Source organism: Tachysurus fulvidraco, chromosome 1 (assembly GCF_022655615.1).
Source record: "Tachysurus fulvidraco isolate hzauxx_2018 chromosome 1, HZAU_PFXX_2.0, whole genome shotgun sequence".
Taxonomy (NCBI): domain Eukaryota; kingdom Metazoa; phylum Chordata; class Actinopteri; order Siluriformes; family Bagridae; genus Tachysurus; species Tachysurus fulvidraco.
The window spans coordinates 45,173,650-45,189,202 of NC_062518.1; the positions used below are offsets into that span (position 1 = coordinate 45,173,650).

A 15,553-nucleotide genomic window follows, 5' to 3' on the forward strand; every position below is an offset into this window, starting at 1 on the left:
GATGAGATAAGTCTTAGGAATAACACTGAATATAAGGTCTGTGACTCCTTCTGTTCCTACTTGAAACAGGCTCCTCATAAGGTCGGTGTGTTCGAGGATTATGAGGATGACCCGATCTCCTTCAATAATGTTGATACAGGTAAAAACTCAGCACCACTGATCATCACACCTGTGCAAACTAAAAACTTTACCCCATAAAAAAGAACTAAGTTAACAGCTACTAAGAGAGAGGTTTTTACATTTATTTTGTTTTAATGTCAGTGGTGTAGTCCAATCTAAAGCAGTGTGTAGACAATTGATCCATGGGTCAGGAGCAAATTAGCTGAATTGATGTAAAATATTTGAAAGGCCTCCATTAGGGACCACAGTATAGAAAGAATTGTGGGAACACGAATGATAAAATGATTTATTGAGTAAAATTTGCACATTTAGAAACTAGATAAATATTCTCAAAATAATTCATTTACTTGTTATATACCACTAGAGTGTGTTTGTTTACGTATTTTTGAAAATGTCATTGTGCGTGTGTGTGTGTGTGTGATGTGCATTATCCAGCCAATTTAAGCTCAGATGAAGTTTAATGTGACTTGTTTCACAACTGAAATATATTTATAATAAAAATGAACCAGACATATATTTCTCACCCATCACTACTAGTTCATGTGTGAATCTGGTTCAAGCTTCATTTTTCAAGACACACCTCTGTTTTTTAATATCATCATGCTTCCTTAATTCCTTCCCTAAGTGTCAGTGCTGCTCTGAGATTATTTTTAGGTTTATCAGGTTTGTCTAGATCATGTGTTTATTTTTTCCCCTCTCCAGAGAGGATTTTTACTTTTTCTTTTAACGTTCAGATGTTAATCTGTAAACTGTATTTTTGTGATCATCACAATGCTAAAAAAATCATATACACATCAGGTCTGTAAGATGAAAATGTGTGAAAAGTACATTTCAACATTTGTAATGCTCTGAAACTGAAGTGAATTCAATTAAACATGTGACATCATGTGACTAATATGTGAGCAATAAATGATTGAAAATGTCCTTAAAAATAATCTAGGAAATTGTAAAAAAAAAAAAAAAAAGAAAGAAAAAGAAAAGAAAATTTTTAAAACAAATGAAAATTTATCCTGTCAATATGTTAAGCTAAACATCCTGCTATGTCAAGAATTGGTAATACTAATATAAAACAAGAATAAAATTAAGATGTTCATTAAGATAGGAAACTATCATGAACAGTAGTTACTGTAGTATTCATGTTATCCAGCAACATGAGAACGTACTAGAGAAAGCTGCAGGTTTCCAAAATTTTATGCAGAAAATGAGAATCTAGTCAACAAATTGTCATTCACTTGGGATATGACAGAAGTAACACATAAGTCTGTACTCTACTTGCAAACCCCCAAATTTGTGAACTCAACCATCTAATAATCTTAAAGGTAAGGTCACGTCTGATCCATGATTAATCCTGAGTTTCCACCAGACTCTCCTCTATACTGTTAACTGGTATCCAATACTGGTATGATACAGTATGTGGAAGTTAAGATCACCTTCGGTACAAACACTTCAGTAAGTGCTTCATTTTGGCCAGGGATCCCAGTCTATCCTGGGAACACGTTCACATTCAGGCATATTTTGAGAGTTTGAAGGAAAATGGTGGACGATAAGGATTTCGGGAAAACATGCAGAACCCCGCACAGAGAGTAACCTGAGATCAGGAGGAAAAAATCTCTGGAGCTGCACCATCATCATCTAACTATATACAACTGTGTTTTTAGTGCCTCGGAAGTTGTAATTTGCCATCTTGCTATGTTTTACATGCAGAAAAGAGAAATAACTATAGACACATCCATAAAAAGTGTATCTGTTGTGTGTTTTAGTTCTAATAGTCAAACCTTAGAATTAATACTAATACCGTTCTGCTATATAGAACAGCAGACAATAGCAAGTTTTATTAGTCATTTAACACCAATTTAATGAACGATTACTCCTAAGGATGATGGGTACCTTCTAAAACAGTGGTCGTACATTTACATTTATTTATTTAGCAGATGCTTTTATCCAATGTGATATACAAATGAGGAAATATAAGAAAAATCAAGCTTAGCATGATCAGTGTTATGGATTTAAGCAAGTACAGTATGTGTCTGTATATTAACTGATCTAAAGCCAGTAATGCCAAAATCTAATTTAAATATAGAGACCGGGAACGTTTATAGTATGTGAAGGTATGTTGATTTGACTTCACTCCATGAACAGAGAAGCAACTGGGAGACATTTTTGTGGCTTTTACTGGTCATAGGTGGAAAATTACTGATTGTATGGCTGGAACAGCAACAAGCTGGTCACATCTCAGTAACAACTGTACATAATGATTTAGAATACTTAGACAAACATAGTGAGGCAGATTCTGCTCATTTAAAAAAAAAAAGATGTGCAGCTTAATCTCAGACACTTTTATGTAACTTACACTGGATTTAACATTTGTTTATTTCTGAACACACCTCTGTGTGCTACATGTCTTCACACCTATTTACTGGGCAGACAATGACGAAAGGAGGAACCACCCCTGTGACTCACAGTTCTCATTCTGTAACAGAAGGATTCATACACGATACACGAATGTCTGACATCTGCCATGTTAAAAAAAAAAATCTAAACAAAAACACTAGGAGTGGCCTTGTGATGTCACTCAGGTTAGGCAATCACTAACTCCATAACCAGTTTCTAACCAGAACACAGATACCTTTATCAGAACAACATCTCTATGCTAAGGCACCTATGGTTTTTATCGAAGTGGAGGTGAAATCTGGGGGAGGACAAAAAAGATAAAAACGGACAGGGGGAAAAAGGTAAAATAAAAAAATTTAAAAAGTTTTCTTTCTATTATTGCATGCTAATTTTGCAAACTGTTCAGCAATGTTCTAATACTGATTGTAACACTTGTCCTGTGTTTTGTTTAAATTGATTTAAATGTTACAACAATGATAGTTAAAAATATATATACAATTTTATTAATAAAAACAACTTATGTGGATAGGTGAGGATTGGATTTGGAGAATGCATTCCTGTAATAATAAAGTAGAGAAACAGGTTAAGGAGAGGCTGTGTGAATGTTAATTGTTTTAATGCTATTTGTTTACATTACATAAACATCACTATCATATTTCGGTAAAAGACTTGCCATATACTTGCAGGGCTCTCAAGTTTACATATGCAAAAGTGACATCTCCAACCCCCAGCGGAACCCCCCCCAACAAACAAACAAACAAACAAATAAATAAATAAATAAATAAATAAAAATGGTTCACTGACCACATTTTAACCAAATACAATTTGTTCAATTTCCATTTGTGGGATTGTGTGTGTGTGTGTGTCTGTGTGTGTGTGTGTGTGTGTGTGTGTGTGTGTGTGTGTGTGTGTGTGTGTGTGTGTGTGTGTGTGTGTGTGAGAGTTAAATCTTACCCATATACAATATGGGTTCAATTTGTTCTGATTGGCTATTGTGTAGCCTCTTTTTTTGATTTGCTGATAAGTGCCAGGCTCGACTAAGAACTCCAGGGGAGACGCGCTTGATTCCTGCCTGGTACCATAGAAACACAGCGGTACGGATAGATACATTTTGGGCGCTGCGGCATATTAAAATATATGATAAATAGTCAAAAAGTTTTTCTGCGTTAGAATGTGTGGTGGGAGAGTGTGACAAAAGACCAAAATGAGTGACTGTCACTCTCAGTGCGTGACACTTGATAGCCCTGTACTTGTATCAGTAAAATGAGGCCTCTTCTAAAACTAATATTTTCGTTTCTTCTGTTAGTCATGGCTTCGTCTAGTGGTCTCTTACATGAAGAGCAGCTCCAGTGCTCCATCTGTCTGGATGTGTTCACCGATCCTGTCTCTACTCCGTGTGGACACAACTTCTGTATGATCTGTCTCAACGAGTTCTGGGACAGTACTTCACATTACCAGTGTCCAATGTGCTTAGCAGAATTCCCCAAAAGACCAAAGCTCCGTGTGAATACCTTTATTTCTGAACTGTGTACTCAGTTTAAGATGTCAGTTCAGTTGAAATCCAGCAGCATAGCAGATCAACCTTCATACCTCAAACCTAAAGGAGTTCTCTGTGACACCTGCACCAAGGAAAAGGCTGAGGCTCTAAGGTCCTGCCTGGACTGTGGGGTTTCTTTATGCATTACTCATCTGTTGCCCCATAAAACTACAGTTAAATTAAAAAAACACAAACTGATCGACCCTGTGGAGAACCTGGAGGACTACATCTGCCAGAAACATGAGAGACCCCTTCAGCTGTTCTGTAGAGATGACCAGATGTGTGTGTGTCAGTTCTGTATTTTGGGAGACCACAAAACTCACAAAACTGTTCCTATGGAGGAGGAAATTCAAGAGAAGAAGGTGAGAGGTTTATATAGTCTGAAATGATATTTGTTGTTCTGACAATTCTAAATGGACTAGTTCTAATTGTGGCATCATATTTGCATCATTATATTAGAGTCACCTTCGGGAGACACAGAAACATGTTCAGAAGATGATCCAGAACCAAGAGGAAAAGATTGAGGTGCTCAAACAGTCTATTGAACTCAATAAAGTGAGTTAAAACTATGTTTCTAAACTAGTAATTACTAACTAGAACTGAATTCTCCAAGAAAAAAAATAACACAATCTATTACTATGGTAGAAACACTCAGACAAAGAAAAAACAGAAAGCATGAAGATGTTCAGTGCTCTGATGCGCTGCATTGAGAGAAGCCAGGCTGACATACTTAAGTTGATTGAAGAAAAGCAGAAAGCAGCAGAGAGGCAGGCAGAACAATTGATCAGAGAGCTGGAACAGGAGATCGCTGAGCTGAAGACAAAAAACAATGACATGATACAGCTCATAAATACACAGGATCACCTTAAGTTCCTACAGGTTAGAGACACTCCCTTTCTCTATAATAATATTATACAGCAGAACATCGGTGCTCATGAGGGATTTTTTTTTCTCTCTGGACTTTAGATTTACCCATTTCTCCATGGACCTTTACACAACACCAACTGGAATAATGTCAGAATTCATTCTCCTCTGAGTGTAGAGCCACTGAGGAGAGCTCTGCGTCAGCTTCAGGAGTCTCTCAATGAGGAGATTAAAAAGCTCCCAGAGATTGGTGAGTTCTTGTAACTGCAACATCAGAAAGAATCTGTAGAATCAGAAGAACTCTTTCTCCAACTCATGTTTGAAATCCACCTATGAGAGGAACATCTCTACCCGGTTGCTGATTGGTAGACCTGGTCACACTCCTTCTTATTGCATACAATCTTTCATTTTCTTATATCCTTTCTTTAATGACTTGAGGGAACCACTTGAGCTGAAGCATAGTTTCTCTGGCCTGAAGGACAAAAACATGTTATTACATTGTCAGTAACGCAGTGGTAAAAAGAGACCCAAATGCAGGATAGCGTAAAATAAACAGGTTTTAATAACTTAAAAACACAAAACAGGGACAAATACAAAACCAGACAGGAGTCAAACCACAAAAGACAACAGAGGATTCTGCGCTGTTCAAGGCAACGCGGCACAGTTAAATAGCAATGAACACATGAGGAACAGGTGTGCAGAGATGGGGAGGAGTTAACAAGGACGGGCAGACTCGTGACAGGGAACAAAAATAAGAACACGTGGCCAAAGTCCGGGCTGAGTCCTGACATACATAGCATGGAGAAGTCTGTAATTATTGAACTCTCAACATCCAGGCCACTAATCAAGTGAATAATCTTTTGTCATTCCAACCATAAATACCTGGTGCAGTGCACTGTGAAATGAAAAGACATTCCTTCAGGACCATGGTGCTTCTAATAAAGCACGGGGCATTTAAAATCTTCCTACCCAGCGAGGCAACACCACACATAAACCCAGCCAATACAAGCTAAGAGGGAATGCAGCAGGTCCTTCACAGATGTCCCTCACATAGGTGGAACTTCACACTATATGTTTCAGGAAACATTTACATTTTAACAGAATAGAGGAAATGATATAATACACACAACATCTGTGTTACAATACGAAATTGTGATATGTCTATGATATGTTTATAATAGCATCTAATACGTTTTTTCTACCTTTCCATTTTGGAAATATGCTTAGATTATGACAGATTACTCTTAGAATTTAATTATAATAAAAATGGTGTGTAACAGTGATTTTTCCCCCCCCAATAGAACTGAAGATATATCAACAATATGCAGGCATGTTGGCTTTCATTCAATTTATAACTAAATATACCTGTATTTGATATTAAACCTTGAATAATATTAACTCTCTCTCTTTCTCACAGTGGACGTGACTCTGGATCCTGATACAGCAAATTCTAAACTTATTCTGTCTAATGATAGGAAACAAGTGAGATACGAGACCAAAGGACAGAATGTACCTGATAACCCAGAGAGGTTTAAGCGTTGTGTCAATGTTCTGGGAAAAGAGGGCTTCTCCTCAGGGAGAATTTATTATGACGTGCAAGTCAGAGGAAAAACAGCTTGGGATTTAGGAGTGGCCAGAGAGTCTGGAAACAGGAAAGGGGAAATTATATTCAATCCAAAGAATGGATACTGGGTTGTGATGCTGAGAAATAGGACTGAATATAAGGCTTGTGATTCTCACCTAATTCCCCTTACACTGAAACAGGCTCCTCAGAAGGTGGGGATCTTCGTGGATTATGAGGAAGGTTTGATCTCCTTCTATGATGTTGAGGCCAAATCTCATATTTACTCTTTCACTGGTCAGACTTTCACTGAGAAACTCTATCCATTCTTTAGCCCTTGTCTTAATAACGGCAGTAAAAACTCAGGACCGCTAGTCATCACGTCTATTGAACATTATTTTTCTACATAACTTCACGGAATGAAAATTAAAGCAATATATGCAGAAATTAGACAACTGCTTTTGAGGTTAGAAGATATTTAATTAAATATTATATACTATTATATTTTATTTTACTTGGTGTCTGCAACCAGAAAATATTAGAAAATAAAACTACATAAATGAGTAAAGATTTTTGGAAAGATCATGTTTTTTCTTTGATGTGTAAAACAAAAAATATATTTCAAAACAATTGTATTTGTTTTGTACTTTTCACCATGTACATTGTGTCAATGAAGATTTACAGAAATAAAAAATAGGGAACAAAAATGACAAAGTTTACAATTAAATTGATCTTCTACTTTTGGATTTTCCCATTAGGGTATCTCCTCTTTGTCCTTCCCCTTGACCTCTTACCTGACAGCTCCATTTCCAAAATCCTTCTACCTTTATAACCATCTCCCTCCTCTGTACATATCCAAACCATTCTGTCACAGTGTAAGTTGAGTATTAAGGCACTGTGACTTGAAATAACCATAGACACAAGTTTTCATTTATCACTACTATTATTTATTGGGCAACATGTGTGTATATATATATATACGCACACAAAGATTGCAAACACTCACCAGCTTCCATTTTCCAAACCTGTGCAATATACAACCTGGGACTTTTATACACTTAACATGCTGAGAAGCCATTTTTGTGTGATGTAATATGGGTCACCAGTTCATGCCTGTATAAAAATGTATTGTTTTGGTGGTGAAAGTCTTAATGGGGGTTGGACATGTGTTGAATTGTATGTTTGTGTTTATTTATTTTCATTAATGCAGATGTTGTTGGCCACTGATTGTTGCCCATGTTCCTATAGTTAGAGGAGAGAACCCCCTACCAATTTCAGAATGGTTAGATCCAGGGGCGGGACTAAGAGAATAAAATGGCTCCCATACAGTCAGTCTGGGTGGGTTATTGTAACAGTTGGTGTTTGTAGGTGGTGTACCAAGTAAATGCTATGGTCTTACTGAGTGTGGGCACTAATAAATCACCCTTCACCTGACTCCAAGCGGCTTCTGTGTCACATTTGCCTCCTATCCCCGGTTAAATCCTAACAATCTCAATCTAGCCTCTCTGGCCTTGTCCCCAAAACAGCCAAACTGAGCTGTCAACCTGATGTGCTCGTTTCTAATCCTGTCCATCCTTGTCACTCCTAAAGAGATCCTCAACATCTTTATTAACCTTGGAGCCTTCCTCACCTCATCCTTTCTAATATTTCCTGTTTTCTACTCTACTATTTCACCTTCCCCTTCTCTTCTTTCCCTCTCATTTTCCTCATTTATCAGCTCCTCAAAATATTCCTTCCAGCTTCTCTGCACACTCTCCTCACCTGTTAGAACCTTTCCATCTCTATATTTACAGTAATCACCCTTATCTGTTGCACATCCTTCTAATGTCTATCTCCCTGTCTTGTACAAGTCCTTATCACTTTCCCTCGTGTCTAGCCTTTGCCATGTCCCTCTTGACTCTGCATTTGGATTCCCTTTAATTCTGTCTATTTTCATCACTGGTCTTTTTAGCCAGCCTCTTCCTCTGAATGCTGTCCTGTACTGCCTCATTCCACCACCAAATAAGTGTAAACTACATCTACTTCCACCTGCTTAGCAAAGTCTACCACCATCTGTCCTTCTAGGTTCCTTTACTACACCAAACCTGCCCATCGCTTCCACATCACCTCTGTTCCCCTCACCAACATGCCCGTTGAAGTCTGCTCTAATCACTACTCTCTCCCATCTGGGAATATTCTCTATCATCTCACTCCAGAATCTCTCCTGACTGACCACATTCAACATCACCACATCAATTTATAACTTTTGTCTGACATTCTTTTAATACATTTGGCATGTTTTACACCAGATGCCCTTCCTGATGCAACTCTCTCTATTTTCCCAGATTGGGATCGACACAGAAGTCACTGTCTTGCAACCCATTGGCTAGATTTTTTAAAATTAAATTAATATTTCTCCCTAATCATTCAAAAATGTCTACCCACATAATAAATTCATTGTTAAAACTGTTAAAATGGTTAAAATTGGATTTCTTTAGGATCATATTGTGTTTTGATTTTCAACAAATTGACATTTTTACTACACATATTGATCATAACTGATTACTCTAAGATCGCAAATCTAAAATCCCTAGACTTGCCGCTCTCTCATTTCTCAGGAAAGAGTGTGATTAGATGGGTTCCGTTCCATTGTTTCACTGGACTGGTATGTTCTCACATGAACAAGGTTGTGTTTGATTCAAGGTTGTAACAGGTCTAGCCTGCTACTAGATATAGTTCCATTCCTTACCTATAGGGGGCAACTTTGAGTGTGTTGAGTGTATATAAGGTAGTAGGCTAGTAGAAGAAAAAGGTATGGCTTCCACCAGAGTTTGTGCTTTACCAGTGTTTGTAATGGCTTCTTTGAAAGGCCTCTTGATGGGAAACTATTGTTTCTATTGCCATTAAGGGCCTTTTGTGTCCATTCCGTTTCATGCTTAAAGCATAATACGGACAATGGATTGAATCTGTGAAGGCTTACTGGAGTTGAAAGAATCTAGCTACCTTATACGAGTGTATGTTGATGGAGATGCTTTAAAAAGATTTAACTCAACACGGATAAACAAATAACTTCTTTGTAAAAACATTGTTTGCTTTTGTCATCAGCGTTTCTGGTCTTCTCAAAACTGGACATCTACGCAGATAAAACTGTTTTTGTCAACATTCTGAATTCATCCAAAATATATTGCTCAAAGATTTGTGTATGATTGTAAAGCTGAGTAACACTGTTTTATTATATTTAATGAGGGTTTAAGGTGGATGAGAGTTCATTTAAATACCCACACACACAATTCAGATATATATCTAACTTTGGTTTAAGTTTGAACAGAGTGGTTATAAGGTTGCAACTTGAAATTCCCAATGCTCAACCAAGAACAGAGAAGAAAATGCCTTCTAAGCTTGAAAATCATACTATTACCAGGGTAGCGTTCACATCTATGTGTTCCTCACTAGTTTATTTTTAATTACAATGAAAACACAGAACCAACTCCTGGAGAACTTTTAAAAATAGTGGGCGTGGCTCCAAGATATCACACATCTCAATAGCTTTCCCTTTCTTTTACGGACACAACACAAACTTTAGGATCCTGAAATATGTGTGTGAAGATGCTAATGTAAGCTCAATCTCAGCTTTATAAATTTCTCAACAAGGCAATGGAGAAGCCTTTTAAATTTGGTGAGTATTTCTACTTGCTAGAAAACTACTGGACGAAAAGAGATTTTTTATTATTTATTATAATTTTTTTTTCTGAGCCAGAAATGCATAAAGTTAAGACAACAAATATATAAGGCATAAAAACTATGCAAAATATTTTTGTTTGTAAAAAAAAGTTTTTTTTAAATAAAAGTGTTTTTTTATCACAGTGTTTCATTTGATATAAATGTTTACTGCCTCCTATTTTCAATACCAATATTTACCATATGACTGATCACATTTATTCTAATAATTTGATCTAATAAAAAATTATCTAATTATTATTTTTTATTTTTATTTTTGTGAACTCATTGATCGCATGACAATAATCTATACATATTGTATAGTATACTGTAACCAGTTTATATTATTATGTCCCTCTTTTAGTCAATGTGACTCTGGATCCTGATACAGCAAATTCTAAACTTCTCCTTTTTGATGATCAGAAATAAGTGGGCCATGAAGGGAAGCGACAGATTCTCCCAGATAACAATAAATTATTGTCTATTTTAAAATTTAAATATTTGTTGAGTAATGATGTATCATATTTATCAATGTAAATGATTGACCAACAGTTAATTTGTAAAAAGTTTTTTTTCTTTTAGCAAAGAGAGACAGAACTCCATCTCGATCATCAACTACTCCTGAATAAACAGATCATGAATAAATAAACTGATAATTTATTGATTAAATTAAATTGTATAGATTATAATAAGATTCATTCATTAAATAACTCTTTTCTATTTATTAAATATGTGGAGGATCATAAGACAGGCTGCTGATGATTGTGTGAATTTCTGCCTACTAGAGGCACAAATCTGCAATTAAGATTTGTTGGTTTATTTTTGAAAGGAAACCAATGGGAGTGGCTTCATGATGTAATTTAGGTGAAACGAAAGGTACAGTTTAAAGCTGTTTGGAATTGAAAATGCAGATCATTTCAGCTGAACACCATCAAAGACCTCGAACAACTCTGGGTAAATTCTAAGAAAATAAATATATATTGAATATTTAATAAAATAATTGATTGTTTATTTAATATAATATATTGTAGTGTCACTGATAGGGCATGTTTAGAATAATTTAAAAAGGAACTCATATATTATTATAATTTATTATAATATAATAAATATAATTTATTATAATTTCTGCATATATTGCTTTAACTTAATATCCATATACAATATATATATTTAATCCATATACAATATATATATATATATATATATATATATATATATATATATATATATATATATATATATATTGTATATGGATTGTTTTTTGTTTTTTTTTTGTTTTTATTTAAAGGTATTTGGATGTTAAATTTTTTTCAAGTTCATTCAAATTTATAATATTTTATATCTAATTTATGTTTATTATCATTATTATTTACTATTTAGTTACTGAGTTTAATCAAGAGCCATCCCCCCTCTCTCTCTCTACATGAGCCTTACAGAGTCTTGTGTGCACAGCCACTATGGTTTTGCAATCAGTTTATACAGAGGGAATTCCCAGAAGTTTAATTGAGATCAGTTTCATTTCAGAACTGTCTTCACGCTTCTCAAGAAATCAGATAAAGTTAAAGTTAGTTAAGGAAAAACATGTTAGGGAAATTCTGAGGGTGTGGAATTCTGAGGGTGTGAGATTCATGTGTTGTTTCACTCTATAATACTTTTCAACCTGAAGTTGATATAAAAAAGCATGAACTGATTAATTTTGTGGAAAACCTGGAGACCAGCATTACTCTGTCAGAAACATGGGACACCGTTGGAGGTGTTCTGCAGAGACGACGGAATCTGTATATTTCAGTTCCACTCACAGACTGACGATTCTTACAAAGCAAAAAATTCAAGTCAAAAAGGTGAGATACATTTAGACATAGAAATAAATCCATATAAAAGTCAGAGTTTTTGGAATATTTATTAGATTGTATATATTTATAATAGACTCAGGTAGGAACAATGCATGAAGATGTTAAAGATGTTTAAAAAGACACTGAAAAAGTCAGAAACACCTCAGAATGCAAAAAAGTCTTCACCAGGTCCTATCAATAATCCATCTTCTTAATGGGCCAAAAAATCAATATACTTCTTTTATTCAAAAGGACTGCACCAATAAACAGTGTGTGGAGCTGTTGAGGAGAGTTCTGTCTCAGCTTCTGGAGTCTCTCAACAAGGAGATAGGCCAGTTTGCTGACTTTGGTAAGAACATGTACAGTAACTTGGTTGTCATTAAGGTTATTTCTGATGATTTAATTTTAACTTTTATTTTACTTTAAACATTTGTTGAAGAACATTGCATACAAGGCCTACATTATTATATAATTAAAATGCTCCATATTGGCAGGGTACAGTCCTCTGTGCACCATGATATTCTTAATAAGATACACAAACCCAGGTCTTGTTCGCTGGCAATTTAACTGACACAGTTGCGATGAGTGATGGTGCTCAGTAATGTCTGTGTAAACTATTCTGTGCAATGTCTAGCCAAATATCAGATGACATAAATGTGTTTATATTGGGCAAAACTGGAACACTGGTTTCCTTTGCTGTTCCTTATCAGATTAACTGTAACTAATTTGCTATAGTTCTGTGTGAATGAAAGGATTTAATTAAAAACTCTGATGGTCTTTATTCATCAATAATAAATTTGAAAGAAACCATAGGAAAACAATCAAAGGAAAAAACAAAAAGTCAAGCGAATCCTTGGCTTCTTCCAATGACTAGTTTCTGATGCCCTCTAGTGGCTGGCTGCAGTACAAAGTTCAATGTTGCATATCCAAAAAATAAAAATACCAACAACCAAATAATTCCAATTTCTGTTCAGATGCTCTTGACTCATGCCTTAATGCATTTAATAATTTTAGTTTTCCTTTTCAAACCCGTGTTCACCCTGTTTCATAAAAGGCACACCCACTGTACAAGTTCTGGCCTCAACACTGGTTAAAATAATTATTTATTCCTAATTTGATTTTTAAATAATAATTTATAAAATCTAATTTGATTACAAACTTGATTCTAATTTGTTTCTATACCATATATAATCTACTATATATTGTATCTAATTTGATTGCTCTTTTTCAAACAGATCTGAAAAGAATTCAGCAATATGCAGGTGTGTGAGCCTTGCTTCATCTTATGACATTGCATATATATATATATATATATATATATATATATATATATATATATATATATATATATATATATATATATATATATTACACACTATATAATATACGTATGTCACAAACTATATAGGTGTGTGATAAAACGGATGTCAATTGTGTCTCTTTCTTTCAGTGGATGTGACTCTGGATCCTGATACAGCTCATCCTGAACTCATCCTGTCTCAAGATGGGAAACAAGTAAGACATGAAGACTTGCGACAGAATCTCCTTCATAAACCAGAGAGGTTTGATTATTGTGCCTGTGTGCTGGGAAAGGAAGGATTCTCCTCAGGGAGATTTTACTATGAGGTGCAGGTCAGAGAAAAGACTAAGTGGGATTTAGGAGTGGCCCAAGAGTCTGTTAGCAGGAAAGGGCAAATAATAACCAGCCCTAAGAATGGATACTGGACGGTGTGGCTGAGAAACAAGATTAAATATGAGGCTTGTGATTCTCCCCCTGTTCCCCTCTCCTTGAAACAGGCTCCCCAGAAGGTGGGAGTGTTTGTGGATTATAAGGCAGGTCTAGTCTCCTTCTATGATGTTGATGAAAAGTCTCTTATTTACTCTTTCACTGGTCAGACTTTCACTGAGAAACTTTATCCATTCTTCAGTCCTTCACGCAATTATCATGGTAAAAACTCAGCACCACTGATCATCATGCCTCTTACACAATTGACTTGAGCTGTTTACTTCAGCATTGCCTCAAACAATACACCCTTTTATCAGACATGTTTTACTGATATTCAGGACATGCTATTTTATTTTATATGTTTATTTTATCAAATTGTGATGAAATAATAAAAATATTTTGTTAACAAATAAATGCTTATCTGTTATCTCTTCTATTTCAAAATTCATAGTCTATAGTAAGCTAATATAATCTTGGCAAACCAATACTTTGTCAGTCTAAATTTAAACTAAAATGATAGTAAAAGTTTCCTGCCAATAGCATATCTTTTTATTAGGTTTACCTGTATATCATTTTCTTGACATGAGTGTACTGTATAAGATTTATGGTCATCAACTTGTCCAAGCACTTAATATGTTTGGGTTCCTAACAGTCCTCATCAATGATTCCAATGTTGCCTCAACCATTGTTTTTACATGCCTGAGCTCATATATAGATATAAGAAATATCACAACGCAATGTGAAAAAACTAGTTCATGTTTTTCTTACCTCTGAGTTGGATTACAGTATTGTAATATCTTATTTTCTGGATATTCCAGTAGGTAAATAAGCAAACTCCAGTTAGGAGGCAGAATTAGTGGAATTAGCAAAGTTAGGCCAGAATGTGGAAGATCTAATCTTTTACTTATCGATTGATTATAAAATGCTACTTCTGAAATATAAAGCACTGAATGGACTCATGCTACATTACCTGTGGGATGACTGGTTTTGCCACATAACTGACTTGAGCAAGCCTTACAAACCTTTCCAGAACCATGCTGACTGCCATAGTGGACTGGCTCCCCAGTATCAACTTGAAAAAAGAGTATGGTTGCTACCCATGACCTCTGACAGCCACATGTGTGCAAGAAATTTAGTTTCACATACACTGACCCTTTTCAGAATATACAAACAAGTAAACAAAGCAGCCAACAAGCTGTATCTCCCTTGTCATTTCTACCAAAACCTTGAAATAAAATTCCCATCATGCAACTTGGAACATTTTCCACACTAGTTTTCACTACCAACAAACATTTTCTATAGGGTTCCTTGTTCTGAAGTGTAAGCTAAATCTCTGAACTATCTCACTGGGCTACTGGTAGCTTCTTTCAGTTGGTTTTGTGGAACTGAGAAGGGTGGATTTGTTTACCCTTATCTTTTTTATTTGCTTTAATAAATTGTTCGATAAAATCATACGATACTCTTTGAATGTCTGAGCCTTTGCATCAAATGCTGTCAGTGATCCAAAAGTTCCTGTAGACATAGTTTGTTTGTTTAATTATTTATTTGTTTATTTATCTGTTTATAATGGTTTCTCTGCAGTCCTTATTTCCTTCAAATACTTTGTTAACCACAATTTTGTACAAAATAACCACAAAAAAATCCCATCTTAATCCAAAAATGTAGTGTCTTGTGCAAAGTTAAGCCAACTTAATAAATGTTGGATGACTTGATAAACACATTAAGGTCTTTCAGCCTCACAAAGCACTGCATGGGCTTTCTTCCTTTTTAGCCAAAGAACTCTTCTGCTTCTCTTACAGTAACAGATGAGATCTTATTAACAACAG

General features: G+C 35.3%; 1 protein-coding gene across 2 annotated transcripts; it reads left to right on the forward strand.

Moving 5' to 3' along the window:
- Positions 1–2,749: 2,749 nt before the first annotated feature.
- Positions 2,750–14,141, forward strand: LOC113648510 (E3 ubiquitin-protein ligase TRIM39-like). Of its 2 annotated transcripts, none has more exons than XM_047799755.1 (7): positions 2,750–2,852; positions 3,818–4,410; positions 4,508–4,603; positions 4,694–4,927; positions 5,015–5,162; positions 13,237–13,263; positions 13,452–14,141. In XM_047799755.1, exons 2-7 carry the CDS (start codon positions 3,820–3,822, stop codon positions 13,997–13,999), a joined length of 1,644 nt encoding a protein of 547 aa, XP_047655711.1. In that variant the 5' UTR covers positions 2,750–2,852; positions 3,818–3,819; the 3' UTR covers positions 14,000–14,141. The 2 variants fall into 2 exon arrangements, with proteins under 2 accessions (XP_047655711.1, XP_047655708.1); XM_047799752.1 differs by lacking the exons at positions 13,237–13,263; positions 13,452–14,141 and adding exons at positions 6,214–6,240; positions 6,330–7,907.
- The last annotated feature ends 1,412 nt before the right edge of the window (positions 14,142–15,553 follow it).

What these genes read in the sequence shown, in the direction of transcription:
- LOC113648510 (XM_047799752.1), top strand. Translation starts at nt 3,820, where the DNA reads ATGGCTTCGTCTAGTGGTCTCTTACATGAAGAGCAGCTCCAGTGCTCC. An exon ending in ATCACCTTAAGTTCCTACAG is followed by an intron (nt 4,928 to 5,014) that starts GTTAGAGACACT and finishes TCTGGACTTTAG; the next exon opens with ATTTACCCATTTCTCCATGG. An exon ending in TAAAAAGCTCCCAGAGATTG is followed by an intron (nt 5,163 to 6,213) that starts GTGAGTTCTTGT and finishes CCCCCCCAATAG; the next exon opens with AACTGAAGATATATCAACAA.